The sequence below is a fragment of the Rhipicephalus microplus genome, chromosome 8, assembly GCF_043290135.1.
Source record: "Rhipicephalus microplus isolate Deutch F79 chromosome 8, USDA_Rmic, whole genome shotgun sequence".
Lineage (NCBI taxonomy): Eukaryota > Metazoa > Arthropoda > Arachnida > Ixodida > Ixodidae > Rhipicephalus > Rhipicephalus microplus.
The window spans coordinates 133,875,902-133,903,197 of NC_134707.1; the positions used below are offsets into that span (position 1 = coordinate 133,875,902).

At 43.5% G+C, this 27,296-nt stretch overlaps 1 protein-coding gene across 1 annotated transcript in view; it reads left to right on the forward strand.

Annotated features, from left to right (window-relative positions):
- The first annotated feature begins 856 nt into the window (after nucleotides 1–856).
- nau (myogenic-determination protein nautilus) overlaps nucleotides 857–27,296 on the forward strand; it is a 226,640-nt gene continuing 200,200 nt past the window's right edge. Inside the window, exons 1-3 of the mRNA XM_075870747.1 lie at nucleotides 857–979; nucleotides 22,459–22,752; nucleotides 24,409–24,537. Coding sequence (XP_075726862.1) covers nucleotides 977–979; nucleotides 22,459–22,752; nucleotides 24,409–24,537 — 426 coding nt within the window. The 5' untranslated portion in view covers nucleotides 857–976. The remainder of the gene's footprint in view (nucleotides 980–22,458; nucleotides 22,753–24,408; nucleotides 24,538–27,296) is intronic.

Here is a 27,296-nt window from a genome sequence, read left to right on the forward strand (position 1 = left end):
TATATATATATATATATATATATATATATATATATATATATGATAAATTCGTGAGAGGGATAATCGGCACAGTATTTTCGTTTAGAGAGAATCGGACGCTTTGTGTTAGGCTAGACGGTGTGGTCCCTGTCAGCGGAATTTCATGTTTTAGTCTAATTTTATTTCTTCACATTTCAGTGACACTTACCACAATAACATTCCCTGTTCTTTTCCTGGCACCGTTATCTCTTAGTTTTCCTTATATTGCCTCCAGAAAAGTGCTTTGGCGCGAAGCGTATATTGAAATAGCATATTTTGTTTGAGGCTTCTATTACAGTGCACTACGGATTGCGTTGTGTAGGTATTTGCAAATTGATCTTATGTAGCTCTGCCAAGCTCCTTTTAGTTGAATCTTGAAAATACTCTGTGTATTTCACCTCATCTGAAGCATCTGATGGCGTAAATATTTTTCTCATATATTAAACAGTAGCGTATCAATTTTCCATAAGTATTGTAAGCCTGACAACACCTGATTTTGTGCAATATTACTAGGAATAATAATAATAATAATTGAAATTTAATTAGTGGCCTTTATTTCTATCAACGATAAAGGAGGCTGAAGGACGAAGTGACTTGAAACGCAAGCAACTTGACAGTGGCCGCAATTTGGTTACTACGACGAGAAAACATTTCACTTGGAGAAGCAGAGAACAAGAAGCCTCGCAGGGTGACAAATTGTCGCTTGCATCAGCTATTTTCGTGCGGTGTGGTGGCGGCTATGGTGAGGGAGTCAGTGCACCGCGTTCAGACCCTCAGTCAGGGCGGCCGCAGCTCGGTGCCCTCCCAAGGGTCACGCCCCAGAGGGGTGGAACACGCCCCCGTCTCGACAGCGAAACTTTTTCGCGACAGTCCCGAAGCTGCGCGACCCCGGGGCGGGAACCACGGGCCATTTCTTGGCGCCGTCGTTGGCGGATGCTTGACGTCTTCGTTGCTTAGCATGGTGAGCAGATAACGGCACGTTTCGGCGTTCTCGCGATTCTTCAGAAAAAAATGGGATAACGGGTGGGGCCTAATACGTTAAAGTTTAGATGAAAAACAAAACTCGCTATAGTTGCAAGAACGTGGGCACCAAGTGAAGGCAGTAACACTTCCTAGCTTACAGCGATATAGGTGACGCTGTAAGCCTAAGAAACGCGACAATGCCTAATAACATTTGGCTTGTTGTCGTAATTAGGCTTTTTAAGTTTTCGTTCATTCGTCCAACAATTCAAAAATAAAATCAGCTTACCGATGACATTGTATCTGCACCAAAAGTTTTTTCGGCCCTAGAGGACTTTGTATAAATCAATTTATATATTACTTCAAGTGTGTTTATATTTACATATTTTACACCTTTTTTAATGATATTGTTACAATATATCTTTCGTTGCGATTCTTGTACAAGCTAGTTCTATGGTTCTCATACGGCTTATTCAAAAAATTTACCGTGCTCTTGTATGTGTAATCATTCCCCTACGATATTGCCCAACTTGGAACCTGCAGGTATATTTAACAATTAAAATTCAAAATGAACAGGTTAGTAACAAATAAGGTTCACTTACAACCACTTCAGATAAAGTGGGAAATGGCTTTTTACGAATCGAGTAGCAAACTTCGATTTCTCGAAGCAACTTCACGTTTCCACGACGTTCGATGAGCAAACAAATATTCAAAATGTAACCATTCTTGCTTTAATACGAGACTGGTCAGGCGACGGCTGAGAACGTTCACAATTTACAGAAGCTATGTTGTGTCATGCAAACATGATTGGGTGAATGGATTATGTGTACACAGAGCTCAACTAAACAGTCAGCATTAATATGTGAATGAAGTACGTTTAGGATCTGCTCCTGGAACGGGTTTTAACGTAAGTTCGATAAGGCTTAGGATAGGGAGAGAATAAAGATGAAATAAGTGGTATACTGGCTAAGGTACTCGGCTGCTGACTCGCAGGTGGCGGGAATGAACCCCGGCTGTCGCGGCTGCATTTCCGATGGAGGGGGAAATGTTGTAGGCCTGTGTGCTCAAATTTGGGTGCACGTTAAAAAACCCGAGGGGATCGAAATTTCTGGAGCCCTCCACTACGGCGTCTCTCATAATCTTAGCGTGGTTTTGAGACGTTAAACCACACAAATCAATCAAATAAAGGCAGGAAAGTTAACCAAGACTGAGCCCGGTAGACCACCTTGCACTGGGAAAGGGGCCAAAGGAATTAAAATATAGAACCATAAAATATGTGCTGGAAAAGTATCCAACAGACTAAATTAGCCCAGGTCAGAACAGACATGAAAACAACGTTTTAAGTTTTTCGAAATATGTATGTTATGACACTGGCACCATCAACTACTCCACGCTTCCGCGAGCCATACGCCTATGGAACAGTAGAGCTAACGATATAGTCGTGGAAACTATCTCGGTGAAATTCAGGCAATCTCCTAAACGCGCATATCCCCGGCAGACCACATTCTGCCTAACTTATCACACCAAATGATCAGTGATTTCATTCTGGTGCATCCGCAGTTTCATGTGCGATGGCTTACATGTTGTAGTCTCCCCCTCTCCCCCCCCCTTTTTTTTGCACCCAAGGTATCCACTGTATCACTTGTATCCTTGTTGGTATTTTATCGTGCCTTATATTATACAACCTGTCTTTCACTTTTTCGTGTTACATTTATAGCTGGTTCTTGCATCATTCACCTTTTATAGAGTTTTGATTGTAGTAACCCTTTGTTTTACATGTCGTGTTCTTGCACAGCAACTTTGATTCTTCGTGTATATTGGTTTATACCTTTGCTGCTGCCCTAACTAAATCCATGTGGCCAAGTAAAGCATTTGAAATTAAGAAATAAATAATATATATCTGACTGATGGATGCATAGAGCGATTGTAGTAAACGATCTCTCAGAGTTTGGGGCTCTTTGTTCGGTCTCTTTTACATGGTGAAGCAAAAAGTGGGTAGCGCTTGAACACATAAAAAGGACGACATAAAGACGGGACTGGAACTGTGAGGAAGAATAGCGCATGTCCTGTCTTCATCTCGTCCTTTATAATTTCTGGCTCTGCCCTCCCACTTCAGTTTTGCTTCATTGCGAACCCAAACCAGCTCACCCACCTGTCTGTGATTCTGCACTCACACGCACGTCTCAAAAAAAGCTTTACTAGAGCACGCCCTGCAAGCTCGGTCAATTCAGGTATTGAAAAGTATCTATGAATGCGGAAAAACAGAGCAGTGACAAGAAGTGTGATAAACACATTACATACTTCTCTCGCATAATTTCTACGACTCTATAGCGATAACGTCCGTGCAATCGTTAGGATTGTCTGCACAGTGAATTCCCGATCACTCATTAGGATCACTTCGATAGTAAGTACTGCCTACGAATGCATTCTTTCGAGAAAACTCTATTCCTTGAGTGTGAAAATGGTGACTGTAATGCAGACTAGTATGTTCTCGCCTTCACGACTGTCTTCAAGATTCTGCCGTATGCCAGGAAATGAACTACCTGTTGTAAACAGTCATAACCCCCGTAAAAGTACATTCTTCTGTTCAGGCCGGCTGCTTCATACAGACCTTCAAAACAATTGTCATGCGACCATTATTCGCCATGCAGCTTACTTTCTTTGAGAATGAAACTACTTGCACTAAGTCGCACAAGACTGGTTAAGAGCATAGGTAGTGGGCACCTTGGTCGTCTTAACTTGACCAGATTTTTACCATCTCTCTTTCCAACCTTTTGCTATACAATGCTATCTCTCTTTTTTATATTTTATTTTTGTGTTTATCTATTCAGCCTTTCTCCTTCAACGCACCACCTAAATTCGGCAAGTCCAATACACAGGAACGCTAAAAATCAATAAATCAACAAATGAATGGCAACCGCCAATTTGGGGCTGCACGTTTACACTTCCCTGCATCTGCCGAGTGCTGGGGCTGCCATCTGGAGCATGCCAATTGATGATGAATAAAGTTTAGCATCGACGACACGCGGAAAGCATCGGCCATGCGAGACCTACTGCAAAAGACTACATGGTATTACAAGCGTGCAGCACTGCCGTGCGCGTTCATTTCTGTCACATTAGAACTGAGCTCATGTAAAAGTTTACTTGCAGTGCTGAACATGAGAGGTAATAGATCAATCATAAGTGAGGGATCTTACAGGTCCCTGCATTCATTTTCACTGCCTGGGATCGCATAATGCGCACAGAGCTAAAAAATGAGACTGCACAATTGCATTTGGATTTTACCCGCATAAATTGAAACAGCAAAGGAAGTTAATAAAACCTATGACTTCTTGCCTAGCATGATGATATTTACTACCATCCTCACGGCGAATAAGTAGCGGTCACAGGCCAAGTTGTGAAAAAAATGAACACACTGTTTCTGAGCCGCCACAGATTTCCTTGTCGGCAGTGCGAAGAAAAGCCACTTGTCTCATGAAACGTGATGTGTAGGACGTGATAGAAATTGAGTACCGCTAAAATTTAGAGGTGTAAACCTAATAGTATAACTCCTTGTTGGCTTTCTTGGTACATTGCAAAATCCGGTCTTACAAACGATCACATCAAAAATGTTAACAACGCCTCAAAGTTGCATGACGACCAGTTGTTCGTTCAACAGAGTGGAGTTCTGATGTATGGAGTCTGCCGTCACATAGCCAACTGACCATCACCTCTACGTAATAGACGCTTATTTTAATGGTAAAAAAATATAGAACGAAAACAAAACCTGCAAAGCTCACGTGCATCTTTACCTCTTCCCCACCCTATCCCTCAATAATTACTACTACTTCGAGGAGATTAAAAAAAACTGCATTCATATTTGGTGACCTCTGTTTAATGCCACAAAGCTGTCACTAGAAAACACGGTTCGCCTCTCCTGTCTGTTTTACGTATTTCAGGTGCCAGTTTGTCACAACTTCTGCCCGTATCGTAATTGGTATTCATTACAAGTAAATATTAAGTAAGACCATGTGAATAAATTAACAAGAAACAAAGCAAGGATGTGCGGTGGACTCGGTAAATGTTGGTTTATTTTTCAAGTAAAAGTCAAGCTTTCACTCCATAATGCACTATTCTCACCTGGCATAAGCTATTAAAATTAAGTTTGGGAAGATCAATTTTCATTATTCGTTGAACGCTTTTAAGTAGAGAACTCCATTTTCGGAGGTAAAAAATGCTTTATTGAAAACCTGTTGAAGTCTCTTGCAGAAATTTTTATTTTTACACTAGAAAAAAATAGGCAATTTTAATTCAGAAGATATGAGGTGGTATCGTGAAGTGACCACTATGCAGTACGGGTGCACTGGTCATTTTCGGTTAAAGGCCGCGAAGAGCCCTTCTTTCCCGTCAAGATCAAGGAGCCCTTTATGTAGCGCACATCTATATCATTATTGAGGGCGCTTGTAAATGTATATTCCAAAGCGCTTGCATAACAACAATGTAAAAAATATATCACCACTTTTTATGGCTCTTGTTGCCTATAATAACCACCCCAGGTGATCAACAACAATGGCGTGTTGCTTTCATTTCTATATTCCTTGGTATTAGCGACTAGGACGACATGATGTACGACAATATCGGCATATTAAGGAAAGAACCTAAGTTGTGCACTTGCTATGGTTAATTTTTTTACCTCATTTTATTATATAGCGTCACTGGACTAAATGCGAGCTGCAGGATAATGCATATTGTCGATATCAGGACTCGCACAATTCAGGAAAGTACCGACTTCAAAAATATATATTGTGTATTTATGAGCAGCAGGACGTCAGGAACCCTTTAAAATAAGACGGAGGCACAAGAAACACGTCTTTACTCATGCGAGCCGCAGCCGTGATCATGACGATGATATCTTCCTTCTGAAGGCGTTCGATGGTGTGTGACTGTGGTTGTTGTTGTTGTTTGTTAGTGGCGCATACCCACTGTGGGAGATCCGCCAAGAATCGAGTGGTTTCAAAATTTACTGTTCAGATTTGGAATGATGGAGGTTTAACAGAAAGATTACCAATAGCCTAGGAAAGTGTGGTGCTTAACATGATGCATACAAATATTTACATAAATAAATTTATTCTTAGAATAGAGCAATAATCTGATTTTATACATATATAATTATGTGGACCTGTTAGAATAATGAAACTGATTAATTAGTAAACCTATTAGTTTCATCAATATAGTCCCGGACGGCCGCGCATACTGTCGCATAAGAGAAACCAGAAATGGAAGCTCCAAAAGACAAAATGACAGGCAGAGATAAGTTCATACCAATACCACGTAAAGGTATTTTTAATAGGGTTTTCGCAATGTGTTGAACCGCCTGCAGATCAAAAATAAATGGTCTATTGTTTCCAGTTCATTACAGAATGCACACAGTGGCGAAGGTGCCTGAGCAGACCTGTGTTTATAGAAATTTAGATTTGCTACCCGGCAACGCAGCCTTGTGATAGCTACTTCTTGTTTCCGAGTGCGGCAAAAGTCTCTTCGTCAGGGATATAATAAATGGCGATATTCTGTAGAGTTTGTTAGTGCTGAACCTTTAAAGACTTGCATAAGCGTACGTCTGCGAAATCGAGCAGCAGTCACATAAGCGGATGATGCACACAGTGGTAGAATTGGTTCGCTGATTGACGACTTAGCTAAGGAATCGGCTATTTCATTTAGAAACAAACCTTTATGCTCAGGCACCCAAACTAGTCATACTTTTCTCTAATGCGCAGGTACTAGTGCACGGAACGCCTTTTTACGTGATTATCAGCACCAACAGAAATAGCCGCACAGAGAGATAGGGAATTTGTTATTGTGACAGCTCATGTAATTGCTGTACCTAACTTGCATAAGGCGAGCACTACTGCCAGAAACTTAGCCACAAAAACGGGTATGAAATCGGGTATACTCGAAGGGAATAAATCCAATTTAAAATCGGGCTGAAAATACCAACCCCTGACTTTTCGTCGTATTGCGATGCGTCTGTAGCAATAATAACGTTCTTTGTCATACGGCGCATGTGATCTTGTAGTAAACCATCGAAAATATTATGGGTATTTGGCATTATTAGGAAAAATGTTGTCAAATTGAATTTCCACCGGGGCTAAATTATCATTACTCGGCATGATGTCGCACATACGTACGTTTAGAGGCTCCAGTAAATTTTGCACCAATATAATTTGTGGCGTGTAAAATCGCGGCCATCTAGCAGCAAGAAATGATTCCTGGGTGGAAATAAAGGCTGTTTCTGAATGTCGTAATGATGATTCATAAATGCTTAAGGATGTCTGAACAGTCAGAAGGCGAATTCTACAAGAAAGCGGAGGGACCCTCGATTCGAGATACAACACGTCGTTGGCAACTGTTTTGGGAAGGCCAAGGCATAAGCGCAAAGCTTCTCTTTCCAGAAGAATTAGAGGTCACAACTTGTAAGCTGGAACTCCAGAGAAAAGTACACAACCAAATTCCAAAATGAGACGAACGTACATGCGATACATCATTACCAATGTGTCTCTTCTGATACCTATGCGGTAGTTGCTTAGCCTACGTAATATGCCAATGGCCCGCACACCTTTTCCGGCAATAAATTCGATATGAGGTCGCCAGTTAAGCGATGTGTGATAAATTACTCCAAGATATTTACCAGATTCCACCTGTGGTATATCCTTATGATGGTAAGACAGAGAGATGTTCACAGGGTATTGCAGCGGGAAACAATGAGGGCACATTTACTCGGATTAAGTAAAAAGCTGTTGCCATCGAGCCAGCTCTCCAATATATTAAGTAAGTCTGCGGCCGTTCATATAAGGTATGAATGTTATCTGCCATTGCAAAAAATGCGATATTGTCTGCATAAACATAAGTTGTTATATCCTGTTTACGTGGAATGGTGCTCATTAGTAAATTAAATAGCACCGAGGAAAGCATTGAGCCTTGCGGTGCTCCCCTCGTTTGGGTATGAGTAGATGATGAAAACCCATCGTTAAAACAATAAAATTTCCTGTCTGCAAGAAAATTGTGAAGCCAGGCTACTATGTATGATGGAAAATCAAGGTATTCTAATCAATCTTCAAAATACAGTGCTCCACGGTATCATATGCTTTAGCGATGTCTATGGTAACTAAAGCTGCATATTTTTTATGTAGCCGAGCTAATCGAAGCGGACTCTCTAAATCATTGTGGGCGTCCCAAATCGACAGCCAGCCCTGAACCCAATTCGGTAGGGACTTAGAATTGACCTCATGGTAATAAGTTCATTATTTCGTATATTGATGATTCTCTCAAGCAACTTCACTAAGTTTGATGTCAGTGCGATCGGCCTTATGTTATCCAACGTGTATGCATCATTTTCATTTTTTAGCAACCATACAATTTTGGCAAGTTTCCATTCTGGAGGTATCCATGCGTTCCCTAACGAATATTTCACTAGTTCTAGCGAAAGATTAGGTGATTCCTGGAGTAAACATTTCAACATAGAGTTCGTAATGTGTGAGTGGTCGCTGAGCAGCAGCTTGCTCGCTTGTTCCTGAGTACATGGCTCCTACCCACAACAAGGGATAGGCAATATAACTGGAAGGTAATGTAGAGAAACTTTTTCATCTTGAAGAGGGTGAGGTACAAAAAGTTCGCCATATGAATAAAAACACTCAAAAAGACTGCATATACACACTGTTAAAATAACACGTTCGTGAGCTTTCCACCATTCATCATGCACTTTTTTTACCGTCAGCAGGTCCACAGCCGCCGCTTCTGTAATATATTTTACCAGCCTTTTAAGTCATTTCATGCGTGGTGGTCCATCCAGGTGACCACCAACTTCCACGACACAGGGCTCTGTAGTGACTGAGTACAGTTCGTTTATTCTTTATTCCTTACTATTAGCAACACTTTCAATACCTCACTACCACTATCTCCTTTACTAACAACATAATAAGAACAGCACAGTTTTCAATCTGTAAAATTATATCACGTCCACCACCTAGCGCACCTCGAGGACGACAAGAGCCGGAAGACATCAAATGGAACTTGTCGCATCGAAGCCCAAACGAGGTAGCGTCATCTCTGTTAGATCGTAGAAAGCTTTTAGGGGTGAAGCTCCTCTTAGTCTAACCTTGCCCTACTTCAGACGTAATTGGCCAGATAGACAAAAGAAATGGACTGGCGGATACTGGCGGATGGACGGATGGACAGAAATACAGCATAGAGACAGACAGACATACAGACCGACGAACAGACGTACATACAGACAGACCGATGGACAGACACACAGGCAGACAGACAGACAGATTGATACACGGATAGACACACAGACAAGCCGACACACGGACAGATGGACAGACAGAAACCCAGACTCACCGACAGACTGACATGCAGACAAATGGACAGACAGAAAAAAAGACAGACAGAAAAAAAGACGGACAGCCAAACATACAGACAGACAGACAGACAGACAGACAGACAGACAGACAGACAGACAGACAGACAGACAGACAGACAGACAGACAGACAGATGGGAGGACGCTTCGCCCCTCTCATCATTCACTGCATGGATATGCTGTGATTTGTTTAAACGCCCCCATTTGTGTCCCGACACTGGGGCTCACGTGTTTCAAGAAGAAAAAGGACGAAGAAAATGCGGTGACATGCAGAGACCACGATGCTGCAGAAAATTAGCAGCCTAGATAGTAAAAATTACCTGAGCTGTCCAATCTTTGATTCCTAAGAATTGCATAATGATTTTGTGACGCTAAACACCAAGTATGCTAATATTTATTGCGTAATCGCTGAAGCATGCATGAAATAATAGTTCATTCGCTGATTTGACAACTCCAGTTTTTTTCTGCTGCGCACTATTTCCATCCATATTTTAGCTTTCGTAATCATTTATGCCTCCCTTTTTTTTCGAAAGGGGTCAAATGTACCTTAAAACTGAAAAAAAAGTAATTTTTGCTACAGACCGCCTAGTTGGGCCTGCTATAAAATCTTTGCTAAACAATTGGAAATCCTCATGGTCCCCTTTAAGAGTTGAACGGGACATTGATATTCTGTGCCTCGTGTGTAGTTCGAACAGTGTATTTTTATTGTGTGATATTACTCGACAAGTTTAACTTGTAGATTGCTACACTCTAATCGATAAAGTTGAAAGCAGCTGGTGTCACTGAAGCTTTCGCATTTGCTCCCCATTCTGGTGTGTATCATGCTTTGTACCTTGCATGAAATGTTTTCGAACTTGCTTTGCATCCCCTGCTTTGTCACAAGCGACGTGTGTGCCTTTTATAATAGGCGGCCGGCTTTAGAGCACAAAGGCGTAACGATAATCAGACGTTCTTGCGCCCTATGGCATTGCGTGCTTGTGACATGAATAGTACGGTGGTATTACTTGTTGTATTGTCTATCTTGTACACAGGACATGTGTTCTTGTAAAGCCTAAAGGTAACTTTCACAGCGATTCCAAGCAGAGGAAGTTCTTTTCACTGTATATCCAAGCAGAAGCGTGGCTCAGTGGTAGAACACCTACTTTCCAAGCAAGCGTCCTAGGTTCGGTCTTCACTCGGACCCGGAAATATTTCTCGTTTAATTTACTAGCACCTTTCTCAATTTTGCGATCATGAACAAGGTGATGAACTTTCGCTCACAACAAACGACGCCCACGCCGTGCACTGACATTGAATATCCCACGAAACGAGCGCCTTGATTCTCTCGCGTTAATCCTCATGGTTACACAGCCCAATATAGACAGTATTAAGGAGTAAAGTTTGTATTTCAGTCTTATAGATTCATTTTGCCTTGAATTAGCTTGAGATAAGTTCAAGACAATCAAAAGGCAGGGTATAGCAATATCTAGCGATGAAAGTGACATCATCCTTCTGCTTGTGTCGGTGCTCTTTCGTCGCATGGGCGTATTGGTGATAGCTAGACTTGAAGAGCGAAAGAAAATTACCGACAAAGGGCGTGCTGTTTCTGACCATTAGCAGGGTTTTCTTGTTTTTGGCATCTCTTGAAGGCCTTCAAAAGTGCTCCAGTCCGTCCTCTCCTTATGAGCTTGTTTCATGTCGTGCAGTTTTGAATCACCTATTATTCAAGGAATATATTGGTGCCGAATTTCCTCATTTCATATGCGTTACTTCAATTATACGCCCCGCCGAGGTGGTCTAGTGGCTAAGGTACTCGGCTGCTGACCCGCAGGTCGCGGGTTCGAATCCCGGCTGCGGCGGCTGTATTTTCGATGGAGGCGGAAATGTTGTAGGCCCGTGTGCTCAGATTCGGGTGCACGTTAAAGAACCCCAGGTGGTCGAAATTTCCGGAGCCCTCCACTACGGCGTCTCTCATAATCATATGGTGGTTTTGGGACGTTAAACCCCACATATCAATATTTCAATTATACCATACGTGCCTTGCAATACTCACCGTAGATGGGTAAATAGACAGCTAAGGGGAAAGCAACCATCTTAAGTACATTCCAATTCTGACATAGCTGCAGAATAGACAGCTTTGAGAAGACGGCGTCGTAGACAAATATATTGCAGGCTGCATTGCTGTCCAAACAAGATGGCGGTTCAGCAAAGCGCTTGAATTGCTCATAAATTGCAAGAATGGTCTATACCCAAGCAAATGCTTCGTCATACTCTCAATGTGAGTAACGTCAAATTTTCCTTAGATTTTAACACGAAATAAGCTAAAAGAACACTTGTTACGTTTGTAGTTCTTAGCTTTCTCTTCCCGACGCGAGGTGGCGTCTCTTCACATAGAATCTGTCAAGACGTGTTCCATTTCGAAGAAAACATGGTCTCAATGCTGTATTCGAAGCTCTCTGCGTACAATGTCTACGATGCTGTCTTATAATTCGAATACAGCTCGTGCTGAAGCGTAAGGACGACATGACATTTCTGCGCGAAACTAATAAATCAACACTTAGAGGCAAAATAAGTAGGAAGGTCAGTCTCTTACATTTTACATTCCAGTTTTGTTCTAGAACAACATGTCTTTTAAAACTGCCGACTACGCGTAGAAAAATGAATTTTGATACGTAAACACGATAGCGAAGCAATTATGACACAAATGGAACAGACTCGACAGGACCACTCTGTAACAAAAAAAAAAAACATCCAGCTGGGAGGCTACAGAAGCACGGACTGTAACTAAACTTGACGCTATAGTGCGCGAAAAAAGGATAGCACAAAAAGAAAAAAAAACGTAATCACTGTGCACACTGACATTTAAATGCAGCATCAGACATATATAAGCAGCTACATGAACACGCGTTGAATAAAGGGTTATATGAGTAGACAAAGCTTCTAATAATGATGCACTTACAGGAAAGCTAACTCAGTGGTAAGTACAGAGACCAAGTGTTTTGTGACGCATGCACCCCGTACTCTGTTGATACTGATAAAATTCACTTCCTTAATTTCCCTTGTACCCTCGCCCGTTTATTCGCCCAGCGCTTGGTTCTTTTAGCATATTTCTGAATCTATGATTCACTGTCATATTACGGAAGAGTCCGCCGCAACCTTTACTTCAATGAAGAGAGAGGCTAGTACATGCGGCTGCGCACGCCTATTCCATCATACCACAAGGAAATCTCAATTCAGGAATGCGGTAGTGCGTGATATTGAAGAAGCGTCCTTTCTCAATAATAAAGGTTATGCCTATGTCGAGAAACCTTCGGTCGCGCTACTTGTCACTTTTATTAGCTTTTCTGAAGGGGCATCATCAAAAATAAAAAGGAACTCTGAAGCTCCGCTCTTAAGAGTCAAGCGTGATACCAATATTCTGTATCTACTGCTTATTTCAAGCACTTTGTGCGTGAAAGCTTTTCGAACACGCAGTGCAACCACTACAAGGCATTCTGGGAATAGGCGAGAAACGTACGTGTGTGCCTTATGTAGTGGGTGACCAGCTTTAAACTATCAACTGAAACCATTGTGATAATCACCAGTTCTGACTCCCGATGCGAATTTTCGCTTGTACATCGCATTTACTGCAATATTTCATGTTGTAACGATGTATTATGCGCGGATAAAACAGCTTCGGCTGTGGCTTTAGAGACCGGGGTAAAAGGTGAGATCATACATTGCTCCAGAGTTGAAAGTTCTGCTAAGGCGACGCTTTGAGTGAGGACCTGGATTGGCGTAGATAAGTAGAGAATAAAAATACTCGTCCTGTTGTCGACAACTTCCACTATAATAGGAAATACTGTGTAACGACAAAGGATCAGACTAAGTATAACAGCTACCAGATAGTCGCCATGAAAAACTTGCGGGAATAGGGACATAGGAACACACATAGCAGCCTGAAGCGGTTGCCGTAGACACTCCACGAAGCACAGCTATGTGTGACTTGCAGGAGTGACAAGTGTTGTACCGGTTACCAAAAAATTGACTAAGTACGTCATTCGCTACTTTAACAAAAAAAAAACACAGTACCGCCCTACAATACCCACCATGAAAGGTAACACACTACCGTTACCGTTACCAAAAAAGTAATAGACTTTACCTTTACCGTTCCAACACAGACATAATTTTTATCAATGTGTCTTTGCTATAAGAACTCACAATGAGAAATTGTATGTCCCAAATTTATGTTTCAGATGCAACTTATCACCCGAAAACAACAATGTTTGCAATATGCTCATTTATAGCGAGTATTATTTGTACAAGTGTACCAGACCTTTGCAGTGTTATAGCGGCTTAAAGTTGCTTTTAGGGTTACAAGTGATAGCTTGTGTCTTTGTGACTTATGGTAAAGCCATTTTTATCCATGCGACATACGCAATATCACGTTCAATTATGCACGCTAGCCACAAAGAAATCATCACTGAATTCGCAAGAAATCTACAGTGATTTGCTTTTTCCGGGTTGAAAAAGCCCTTCCAGTGGAGATCGTCGAAAAGCAAAGTGGTGGGCCTTGGTCGCTGAATTGGCCCGCCGAGCGCTTATAGGCAGTCGCAGAGTCCTGCATTGGCGTTTTTTTTTCATACTATTTATTTTTTTACATTTGCACAGTGGTGGCACTAAATGCGCCCTGATACACCCCTGCCTTACTCCTGTCGCAACTTTTTAGCAACTCTTTTGTAGCAAATTCATTAAAATCTCCCATATTAAAACAATTTTCAAACATGTTTTTTTGTGCTGCATGTTTAGATCAATCCTTTTTCACTCTTCGTTGTGCATATCCTGTCGTCTCGTTTGGGCCACTGCAATTTATGGCGCGAGCTCATTAGCGAGCATTTATGGGAACGTGTTCCAGATCACTCTCGCTGGCTTACAAGTTCAATACCAAAAAAAAACGTATATCTGCCGTTGCAGAGAGAAAGAAAGAACAATTGTTTTAAAAGCAAAGTTCTTAATTCTTATCAACTTTTCAGCAACTCTTTTGTAGCAAATTCATTAAAATCTCCCATTTTAAAACAATTTTCAAACATGTTTTTTTTAGCTGCATGTTTCGATCAATGCTCTTTCACTCTTCGTTGTGCATATACTTCGAATACAGTGTATCTTCTTTGTAACGCTAATAATTGTGTGTTACGCAATCATGAACGTTCGAGAACTTGTGATGAAATTAGTCCGTTCGTGTTGAATAGATTCAATATGTTTGGCCTTGTATATCGCGAAGTTAAAAAAATGAGTTCGTTCTCGGACTGCTGGGTGTTGCATAAATATGCACAAATACCATATGCACATGCAGGGATATGAAATACTCAATCAATTCTAAAATATCGCTTTTGAATTGATGTCGTTCTTTTATAAGATGACCCGTTTGCGAAAGCGGCATAGCCAGTGGCCGACACACAAGGCCCATGCACTCCAACCGCCACCTGATATTTTTTTTCATCATGGCATACACAGCGCCAAATGACCATCGGCCTGCGCGGCCATCAGCTAATCAGGTAAACTGAACAAGCGCCCTCCCCCCTCCCCACCAAAAACACATCTTATGTCGTTGGCTTGCCATCAGCACGGTTAGGAGACTAACTGTAATTATGTATGCCGTGTAGCTGACTCTTACTGTGGTTACCCTTAGTGTTAGCGTGATAGCGATATTATTCAGCTTTAGTTAAAGCAGAGGGTAGCAAGAAACCAAGCCATTCAAGGTAGTGAAGAAAAAAAAACCTTAATGAAGCGAAAGCTCTTATAAGATGAAAACTCGGGTCACACTCAACGCCGTAGTTGTCTGCCACCGCCGGTGCCACGAAATAGGAAAAAAAAACGTAGTCCCAAAGACATAGTGGGGCCTCAACTCGCTCCGCTGTGTGTCAGCCCACTATTTCGCAACTGAGTCACGCCGGTGCCAGGGACTTTTTCGCAAACTTGCCTTAGGCAGGCTTGAAATCAGGAAAGAAATCACGCTAATATGAGTAGTAAATCGTTTTAAAGCAGCAAAAAGCGAACAGCAAGACCAGTGGTCGTCCAAAGCTCCAACCCATTTCGATACCTTCGTTTTGCTCACCTATTATTTCTAAGTAAGGTGCACACCCACTTAAGGCGTAATTTCTCATCGTCGTCAGCCACTACATCAACAATTAACACAAACTTCCTTGCAAATGTTTAGCGAATACAAGGCTTCTGAAAAGAACGACGAAATAGAGCATAGCTAATGCTGATGTACTACCCAGAAATTGTTCATAATTATGCTGTAGTGGGTGTCCAGCAAGTGTGCTTGCAGCAGTTAACCAATGAGTGTTTAGAAGCAGAAGAAGGTCGTAAAGGTCGCACTTCTAGCTTTTGCTGTTACTATGCTACACCTTCCGCGCAGACCTGGCCTTTTTTTGTTAAAAAACATCATTCTTCACACACAAAAAAACCGACGTTTCGCACCTCATTCCTGTTCCTTTAAAGGTTTCGTTGATGCCATGGGGTCACGCCTATTGTCCATGATGGGCAGAATTTCTTCTTGGCAGGCTTTTCGTCAGTAAAGCGCCTGTAGACTGGTCCAGTTAACGGGTGTCTCCCGGAGGAGCTATTATTTCACAAAGAGCCGCTCATAAATTGGGCTCAAAGTCTACAATGCTGAACTTTCCCTGTTTGATGCGGTAGTAGTCGGCCACGCTGTGCTTATCGAGTGTGCTTTTTTTTTTTGCTCGAACTTGCAGACATCGGTTTTATGTTGTCGCAGACTCTCAAAAAACGTATTTGCCTCCCACTTGTACGAAGCGTGAGAATGCGCATGTGGTATGGTGTCAACCAAATAATTAATATGCTGTTTTACGTTCCACAAACTACATAAGAATATGAGAGACACCGTGGTGAAAGGCTCCGGAAATGTTCACCATCTGGTGTTCTTTAACGTGCGCTGACATCGAAGAGTACACGTGCCTTTACCATTTCACCTCCTGACAAATACTGACCAGAATCCTGACGACGGTCGTTAGAAGAACTTTGTCGAGAAGACCATCTGTAGCGGCACCGACGGCAAATGCGGCCAACATGAGAGCAAACGAAGCAGGCTGGTCGGTCGTCTGATGTGCGCCACTCAGATGGATGTCGGTAGCATGGAGGGAATCACAAAACCGAAGTGGAAGCAATAACAATTGGCGCGTTATGAGCGTTATGTCAGCGTTATGAGCGGGAGAGCACAAGGACTTGAGTGAGGGCTTGTGCTTTGGATAACTAGCATGTCCGTGTTGGCGAATTTTTCTCGCACAAAGGCTTGTATTAGCGATTTCTTGCCAAGTTTTCTTGAGTAAGGAGATTATAAATAGCGGCAGTAATGGCTTCCTGTTGCTGGCATAAAATCTATGTGATTGACTGAACTGGTGAATGAACGCCGCGTCACAGGATCTTCAAAAGAAGAAGCCCCGGTGGTGTTTGGGAATCGCTTGAAGCGTTGGGCGATTCTCCTGCTTTGAGGTCTGTAAAACAGCTGACATTCAGTGATAATGGAGTGGAGGTTAGTAAAGTTCTTGGAGGTAAGGTCAAAAAGCATTTCCAGCAATGCCTTTTGACACATTGTTGACCTTGTCATCCTCTATGCCTTTGTCATTTCTGCAGAGGTGGGGTGAGTGGTAGTAAAGTAGCTTGAGGATAAGAAAAAATGCTTACTTCTGGAGCCAAGTTGAGAGTATGGCCCAGCGTCATTGGGCGGAGGGGACGTGGTACCAAACGAAAGAGAAGACAAAGCATCTTCCGCAGGAACTAAGTCTTACACTATTCATGATAGAAGAGGGTAATACCAGACTGCTGCTTTCTTTCTTTTTTTCAGTCCTGCTACCACGGCTTTTACATGCAGTTTTTAGGGGCGAAGGGAGAAAAGAGGGCAGTTGAATTTTGTGAACCAAGCCCGCGAAACTATCACAGTCTTCGGCTTTATACCAGTTTCTTTCTGAGAATGAAGTACTTCATTCTATCTGTCTCTGACGAGCATCGCTCCAAGACGAGACTTGTAGTTTTGACCGGGACAATGAAACGACGGAGGCCTGTGAGCATCATAGGGGAAAAGAGCGTTTCTCGAATCCCGCTGTACATGTCGTGATGCTTCGGCGTGCATCACCAACCAAAGCCTCCAACGTGTGTGTTGAGTAAACTGGTCGACCTGTCCTCCCCTCTGTCAGTGTACAAAGAAAATGAAGTGGGCTTAGGTGGGAAAATGCTTGCGCCGTTTCTATTGTTAATATTAATATTATTATTATTATTATTATTATTTTGTTGGGAAGGAATAAACTTCTTCAATTTGGGCTCGAACACATTCATTTAGATACGCCACATGATCCGGCAATAACTCATTTGAAAAGTGTTCTGAAGGAGTGGGTACTGCAAAAAAAAAAACGCCAACATTTTTTACCCCTATTCTGCAAAGCAGAGTGAAGATACACTTTTCTTAAGGCTCAGCCGCAAGAATACTGAAAGTAGGGTGACGCGAATATACTATAATGCAACAGCAATAATCAGTAAAAGATTGAAACTATCTTATACGGCCAAAATATTAAGAAGTATTCCTCTACTGACTTCGGGAAGGCCGCCATTCGCTCATTTTATTAAAGAATTGCATTTGAATATGTCAACAGAAGTTGAGGTGTCAATTTAGAAGTAAGTGTTTCACGACTTTTCGAGTTTCTCCACGTCACGGAGGTGTGCTTTTGTTATAGAGCAGCTGTATGACACCGGAGTGCATGGGGACAGCTTCTAGATGTTGACCAGCTGTCCTGTCTTCTTCTTTTATGGGTTCATATGAACTGGTACACCGTATTGAATTTATCATGCGGCCGTATGGCTGCAGTGCCTGCAGCTTTCGGGACTCTGACAGAGCATGCAGTTTTCATGTGTAGTCATTTTGCAAAAATATGCCGGAAGCAATCTGCTGAAGCTTTGCGTCTTCAATGAATCTGCTGTTTGGTTTTTTGGGGATCGTGAACAGATCTTCGCGGTGGCCGCGCTTGCTTTGTTTGTCCTGCATTGAATTGCAGCATTTTGAACATCATGTCAATGTGCTGTGCTTGAAACTTGGGTGCTGCTACTTGTGTTTCGTTTGTCGGGGGCTTTTTGTATGTTTGTTCATTCTTGTCTTCCTTTACCAAATGCTGGATCATCAATCAGAAACAATAGCTTATTTTGAATAAATCAAACAGAGTCAATTTATTTCACAATTCCTCGAAAAGCCTAAGAAGGAGTATTACATAGGGGTACAGACACATGAATAAAGCAATGTATAATTACGGTGAAGCTGAAATGTTGTCCCGAATTTCTTGGCTAGAGTTTTGTGGAAAACGTCCACAGTAACTCTGCAGTGTTTGTATGACAATTCAATGAAGTGCTCACGAACACGTGACGCGATCAGCGTTGAACGAATAAAAGCACAAACAAACAAAAAGAACTGCTTGACTATCTCACTGAAAGTACGTGCGGAAAAAATAGGTACATTCACAAAGTGCTCCCGAGGTGCCACGCAAGCATTTCACATAGCTGTGGTGAAGATAGAGAGAGAGATAAAGATACAAGAAAAGGCAGGGAGGTTAACCAGACGCACATCCAGTTTGCTACCCTGCACTGGGGAAGGGATAAAGGGGAGAAAAGAGGTTGCACAAAGATGAGAAGGTACACACAATCACGAGCACACTCGGGGAGCACACACAGTTCACAGGCGGTCGCTGAGGTTTGTTGACTTAAGGTAAAGAAGCAGTGCTTTAGTTGCTTTCTGCGCAACTGAGGCAGATGCCCAAGGTCCTAGTATCTTCTGCACACAAAATGGTCCGGGGTCAAGTCCATTCAAAACCATTCGTAGCTGGCATCGCTGTGTGTCGTAGCAAGCGCAGCTGCAGAGGACATGTTCGATGGTTTCTTCATCTCCGCAGTAGTCGCATGTAGGAGTGTCTGCCATACCAATGCGAAAGGAGTACACCTTTGTGAATGCAACACCCAACCAAAGGCGGCATAACAGTGTCGCATCGGAGCGGGAAAGTTGTGATGGTAGCTTTAGCTTGAGCGAAGGATCCAGTTCATAAAATTGACACCTTTGGAAGCTGGTAGACGACCAGAACGTGCGTGTGAGATCTCGAGCCAGCAGGTAAAGTTGTCTCGCTGCATCATTCCTTGATAGAGGAATAGGGACTACACGGGTTTCTTCATAGGCTGAGCGGGCTGCATCATCGGCTAGTTCATTTCCGGTAATACCGATATGTCCAGGCAGCCACTGATATATATTATCATGCCCTCGTGCTAGAGCTTCATGATGGCAATGTCTTATTTCTTGTACCAGTTGGTCATGGCTCCTCCTACGCATGGCAGACTGCAAACTCTGAAGCGCTGCCTTCGAATCACAGAATATGACCCATTTTCCTGGACGTTTTTGAACGAGATATTGTAAAGCAGCCCTTATAGCAGCAAGCTCTGATGCCGTAGATGAAGTCATATGCGACAACTTAAACTTGATTGTCATTTCTGCAGCCGGAATTACAGCGGCACCTGATGAGCTGCTGGATGAGACGGACCCATCAGTGTATATCTGCGTTCCGTCTAAGTACAGCTCATGTAATATTAGCAGTGTTGCTTGCTTCAATGCTACTCTGGAGTGACTGCTTTTCTTTTTGATTCCCGGAATTTCTAGACGTACTTGCGGCTGGTCGAGGCACCACAAAGGGCATGCCGTTCTCGCAGCTGGCGTATATCCTGATGGAATGCTGTTTAGGTGCTTGGCTATGACGTCTGAAAACGTAGCACGTGGTCTTCCGGAAGGTAGAAGGGCCAAGTGGGGGTCAGGGACACGGCTAGCATGTCGAATGTGCGCTCTGAGGCAATCCACAGCTATATATGTCCTGACCGGATGGTCTTTGGCAAGCATGATTGTGGCATAAGTAGAAGCGCATCGGGGCAGTCCTAGGCAGATACGCAGTGCCTGACCCTGCAAACTCTCCAATGAATGAGTATTCGATTTGCAAGTGTTAGTCAGTACCGGCAAGCTGTAGCGCAATAGACCCAGAAATAGGGCCCTGTACAGCTGTGGCATGGAGGCCACAGAAGTTCCCCATGCTTTACCGCACAAGAATTTCATGATATGCACAATAGATAGCAGTCTCTTCTTCAAGTACGCACAATGTGGGCTCCACGAAAGACTTCTGTCGATTATTATGCCCAGGAAACGATGCGTCCGTGCATATTTGACACTCTGCCCATTGATGTAAACAGGGTATGGCGTCATTGGTTTGCGTGTAAACGCCATCAACACGCACTTCGCAGTTGATATATTTAGGCCTTGTTTCTGAAGGTAGGCTGTTGTGAGGGTTGCTGCCCGCTGTATTCGTGCACGCACCTGAGGGCGAGTAACTGCAGCACTCCAGAGGCAAATATCATCGGCGTATATGGATAGGCACACCGACTTTGGCAGAACCTTCACCAGACCAATGAGGGCCACATTGAACAATGTGGGGCTTAGAACACCTCCCTGGGGTACTCCGCAGTAGGTGTAATGTTGGGCAGTTGTACCCTCATATGTTTGTACAAAGAAACCTCTGCCAGTTATATAATCTTTTATCCATTGAAACATTCGTCCACCAATGCCCATTGCTGTGAGAGAAGTGAGAATGGCATCGTGAGCTACATTATCATATGCACCCTTCACGTCAAGAAAGAGTGCCACTGATATGCGCTTGCGAGTTTTTTCTTGCTGAACAAATGTCGATAAATCAAGGACACAGTCAATGGAGGAGCGGCCCCGACGACAGCCTGCCATGCAAGAAGGGTATTTGGTGTATCGTTCCAAGTACCACTCGAGACGAAATAGAACCATTCTTTCCATCACTTTTTCGAGGCAGCTTGCGAGGGCAATAGGGCGATACGCTGTCAAGTCCAATGGTGATTTTCCCGATTTCAAAAGTGGTATTAATCGACAGATTTTCCATTCTCGGGGAACACTGCCGCTGAGCCAGGAGTTGTTGAAGCATCTTAAAAGTTCTTTTTTAGCTTTTTGTCCAAGGTGTCCCAACGCACTATAAGTAATACCATCGGGACCTGGCGATGACATGCGCTTAGAGGCGACTAACGCACCTTCAAGTTCTTCCATGGTGAACGGAATGTCCATTTCTGGTAATCGCGTCTCAGGAACAATCATGGCGTCGAAGCTCTCGTTCACAATATTCCCGGCCACTCTCGTGCAAAATTCTTCAGCCACCTCGAGTTCTGTTTTTCCCTGATGGAGTGCCAAAGCTTTAAAAGGATGCCGTTGTTGTGGAGAGGAGCGAAGACCACGAACTGTTCTCCAGATATATGACAGCGGTTTATGAGGGTCTAGAGATTCGCAGGATGCTTTCCAGCGTTCGCTCTCCAGTTTGTAAATGCGTCGTTGAATCTTTTTCTGGAGCCGCCTTGCTTCCCTCAGATCGTTAATTACCTGTGGTGAAAAACTAGCAAAAGATAAGCCGGAGGGAAATTATGTTAAGAAGTGCTCCACTACCGTGACGTAATTACTCTGTTAGAACGGAGCGAAATATCAGTTAAACGTACTATTACTGTGTCCCCCAATTACTCCGGTCATTCATATTAAAAAAGAAACTTTGTTCTGGAGGTCCAGAGTGAAATCTACTCCAAGATAGGAGGCGGGGTCACTAAAGGACGGGAATTTTACTCTCGCCTGTGAATATTTTACTTTTACAAAGCATGTTTTTGTTTGAGTCACCATTGTTCACGCAGTGCTGGTTTACTGAAAGTGGCTCAGTTTTTATTGAACTAGTTGCAGTTTCTGGTTCATTTATTGTTCGATAGTGCAATGTTGATTTCACATTACCATAAGGAATTGGTCCATCTTGATTCCACCTGCTTTACAATTTAAAGCTCTAATGGTATGCTTCACGCTGCCAGGAAATCCAGCCCAGTTTGGATTTCTGTATGTGTCTCTTTTTGAAAAGAAGTGCCACTTTTGTATTCTGCTATGAAACTGTCCTTTCACGATGCGTAGGGATCTCTGAAAGAGAACCAAGTACGATGAATATATTGCATGTATCCAATACTATGCCTATCCGTATTGTAACCATAGGTGAGTGACGGCCGCAGCCCGGAACCCCGACAGCCATGTCCCGCAGAGCAGCCAGGCCAACCGTCGTCTACCGAGCAGCACGTTCTTGCGCCATGTGGAGCGGCAGGGAACGGTGCACCGGGTATTCGACGCTGCTTAGCCTGGGCCTGTCGGGCGTGCAAGCGCCGAACGATGGCCGTAGATCGTCGGAGAGCGGCCACGCTGCGCGAACGGAGGCGGCTGCGGCGCGTCAACGAAGCCTTCGAGGCACTCAAAAGGAGAACCTGCGCGAATCCGGCGCAGAGGCTGCCCAAGGTGCGCCATCTGGGCTTTTGCGTTTTCAACGATTTTTTTTCACTGGCCTTACTGAGCAAATAAAAATAACAAAACATAAACGTTTAGACCTACGCGGTTGTTATCGTCAGCACACCGGTGAACGAATACAATGGCCTTGTACTTTGCCGCAAACATTCGGCAGGAGACCATGCAGATTGGTTAGATAACACACTTTATAATTTTCAGATTTTATTGCACCTCATCGCCGTTCTTGTGCCAATGTGTTACCATTGTTCGAACTGAACACGCTTCTTTTCGTCACGTAGTGGTCGCTAATTCGGTCCTAGCACATGTGGTATGTATGGCTTTTGTCTCTCCCCCTCCTTGGGTGCTTCTTGAGGAAAGTATGATCTCGTCACCTTGGCTTTTATGTACTACGATGGCGCGCAGCTTTTAAGTATCAGCACTGACAACTGTGATTTAGTTGAAAAGTTTTCTTTTCACACTGTGCGGAGAAGCACGGTGAAAATGTTAGTTATATAAAAAGTCAAGAATGCGACTGCAAGGAGAGCTCAAGAGTTTGTGAACGACAAATATAGTACGTACAGCTTTCCAGTATGTGCTTGTATCGGCTACATTTCCTTTACAGGAGGTGTTTCAGTTACCATAGCAACAATCCTAAGCAATCCCAGTAGAATGAAAGGAAATGAAAGCACTGTTAAAAAAAATATAGACCATGACTTGATGAAAAAAGCATCATGGACAATTAAGCGAAAGACAGGCACAGTCACCCGCTCGCAGTCGCCCATTCATTTTTAATAAGAGTTTTGTTAGAAAACGAGCACAAGTGCCGCTTAACAATGCGTTTGCTTTGTGTATATGTGTGTTAAACACCGACATGCACAAACTTGCCCAGCTCACAATTTCGATCAGTAAAACTTGCGCAGTGTGGTGTCCCCAAGTCGAGTTGCGTACCAAATGAAGTGCGAAATGTGAGAACAGTCTTGTGTGTGCGTTTAAGCTCCCGTTGAATAACAAAAGAGGATAAAAAATAATATGGAGTTTTTTACTGCGGAGGCCTAATAATGCATGGTATTTTCGTCTTAACTCGTAAAGCCTCCGGTACTTTTGTTTTTATTCAGCAGGTCAGTGGAGCTCGCTATATTTTCTCGGGCTTGGACCCTGCTAACTTCCACTAGCATTCGAGTTAAGCAACGAAGTGTACATCAAAAACATTATAAACTGTGAAGCTTATTACATGTTGCACAAGATGAAATCGGAAGATTTTGCTCAACAACCTTGTTATTTCAAGTATTAGGAGCTAAGATAAAAAACTAGTCTTTTGTTTTCGGTGTGACTTAAGCAGAAGTTTCATGTAGTAGTATGGAAAGCTGAGCGAGATGATTCGATAGTGTTCTTGGAACGATGTCTTTATATAAAAATGCAGCACTTGCTTGGTGAAAGTGTATAGCAGTGTCGTAACTAATTCAGGAAATTCATGCTTTTGCACCGTACGAGACTTTTCTCATAAGTAACATTCACGGCAAAGTGTTACATGTACGTCGGCCCGGTATTAGGCAATCGTGTGTGTGACACAAGCATGGTCGCTGGCGTCTTTTTGCTGCTTTGAATCCTGCTTACAGGCGTTGCATTGACTAATTTACTTGACGACTCTGTCTTTTTTTGCTTGCCCAGGTCGAAATATTGCGCAACGCCATCGAATATATCGAAGGATTGGAAGATCTGCTTGAGGCGGCTGATGGTGCGCGTGTGGCAAACAGGATTTTTGAAGCTTCCAAGCCCAGTTCAGCAAAATCACCGAAGGTACGTCGTTCCAAAAGCTTATACCGAGGTAAAAAATTGATGGTGAAAATTTCATGCCATGGGACTCTATGTTAGGTTATGGGCTCCGTTTTGTGAAAACTCTATTGCAAATACATTGCACCTGAATTTGCACAGATAGCGACTTGTTGACGTATTCAATGTTTGTAAAGAGAGTTAACGTGAGTGTTCGAGCGAGTTGGTAGTTCATTGGCAAGGAAAGTTCAACAACACTGAACTAAAGACAAGACGAATGCACAAAAACAGAACTGACATGGACAAGCGCTCACTTTCAACATATTTCATTTAGAAAAAAAACACATACATGTACTGAAATTTTGCAACTTTGCGAGCATCTGAAATTGCATAACTTAGCTCTGAGCGTCATCAAGGCACCAGCGTGTGCCCTCAAACTTCTGTGTCAGACAAGACGCGTAAACCTGGCGCTACCTTGCAGCTTATTGACTTTAAACACAGAACGTGAGAGAAGTGTGTCGCGTTGTTTTGGAAACAGCAGCTGGGCATGATGAACTTCGACGATCGGTTTCTTTGCAAACGCTCTGTTGTGTCTGTTGTCAGCTTTTTGAAGCAAAAGTGAGATAAAAAACTTAAAGCATTTAGTTAGCATTAAAATAAAGAACCTTTGCCATTCGCTGCCCCACAATGAGGTCATGAGGTGCCTAGAAGGGTGTACTGACACTTTCAGAGCAGTTGCCTTAGGGTCGGTTCACGGTGCGGCAAGCATGCCTCGCCGTTTGACGTTTGACGTTCTCAGGCAGCCGTGCGTAGCTCTTTGCTTCGCGCACGTCTGGCGTTCTTCGCCGTTGGAAAAATGGGTCTGACACTCATTTTTGTGCTGTTTGCCGCTGGCGGAAAGCGGTTCAGCTTATATAGCGACGGAAGAGCGACATGGCTGAGCCGCGTCGTTTGGTTTCGCCTTTCCGCATTGCCTGTGCCTGCCGCAGAACACTTCGAGCTGCTTGCATCTTGCTCCGCGGTTTTCACGATATGTCGTGCGCGTTGTTCCAAGACTACGTTCCAGCAGCGAATAGAGTATTTTCGCGTGTCCGGTATTTGAAAAAGCGCGCAACGATTTAAACAGGCGTTTGGGCAAGTGGCGCTAGCTATCCATCGTACGCAACAAAGGGCAAACGTGTAATGTATGCCTTCCGAGATTCGGGAAAGCTTGCTTAGATCTAGAACATTAATTATTTGAGTATGGTTATCAAAAACGGTGCCGAATCGATTCGATTACTGTGTTGTCGAAGCTAAAAGACATGAGTGCTAATCAAATGGAAGCGTCATTTCGGAGCTTACGAGCTACAGAGCGCTTGGCGGCAGCTTCAAAGACTCGAGGCTGGCGACAACTGCATTTGGAATTGATTGATATGTGGGGTTTAACATCCCAAAACCACCATATGAATAGGAGAGACGCCGTAGTGGAGGACTTTGGAAATTTCGACCACCTGGGGTTCTTTAACGTGCACCCAAATCTGAGCACACGGGCCTACAACATTTCCGCTTCCATCGGAAATGCAGCCACCGCAGCTGGTATTCGATCCCACGACCTGCGGGTCAGCAGCCGAGTACCTTAGCCACTAGACCACCGCGGCGGGGCCAACTGCATTCGGAAGGGCAGCCATGTTTGTCGGAGGAGCTTGCCGTGCAGTTCGAACAGCTCGTCTGTGGGCGGCGCCGGCCGCCGGTCTACGGCACTGCGCCGTTACGGCAGGCTTGCCGCTAGCGTGAACCGGCCCTTACAGAAGAAGGCAAGCGTGCCCACTGGTGGTTTTCCAGAGCTGGTTTTGTTCTATCTAAGGTCGACGTCTTTATTCAAGAAGAGACTGTTAGTATCAACATCTGTGTCACCCCTACCGCCAATGACCTGTTCTTGGCCGCTATACATTTGCTTTATGCCGGCGCGCCTCTTGGAAGGCAAGAAAGTATTTTGGGAGTTTCAATACTTAGACAACTTTTTTTCTAATTGTTCTTGATTTTTTTGGTCGAACTTTTTCAATCAGCACTACCATCCACCTTTTAAGTGCTCATCAAGTCTCTTCCCGGACAACTGGTACTCACTCACGAGGTTCCGGAGCTTGAGCGCCTTATGTTTATAGATGTCCGTTTGTATATCCCGAGAATGAGTAGTTTGGCGAGTTTGGAATGATACATAATGTACTGCACAAAAAAAACGGATGGAAACACGAAAACAGGAAAAAAGGACAGACAAGCACCGAAATGGCCAAGAATTTCGTTTGCGCTCCATCGTATGTAGACGAGCTTGAATACTGGGAGTATCAGATGAGAGCTAAGGAGCCCTTTCTGTTCAACCCACTCCAACATGGAAAAGCGCGGGCTGTAAAACTCGAAGGCTCAAGGGATGTCCTTCATAGCCAGGTGTGCGAATAGCTTTGCAGGTCAGGTGGACCACCTTGATAAGGCCTGTTATCCAGTCCACGTCCTTGCTTGTGTTGCTGGCCAGCATCTCGAAAAAAACAAAAACAAACGCGATCAGCGTGATGACCGCCAAGACAAGGGGAAGAAGACAGCTATGGTGGAATGAAACGTTAATTGCAGCAAGTTTCCGGCCACCCTAAAAAGATAGAGAAAGGCGCTTTTTGAAAGTTGTATTTTTGGCGTCCAAGAAGCTGATGAAACCACTCGAACTAACGTCCTTCGCCAACAAGAGAACAAAATTGCCTGCCATATAAATTACAGGGACTCATTCGTACCATGTGCCGACAACGTGCTGTACGTCATCG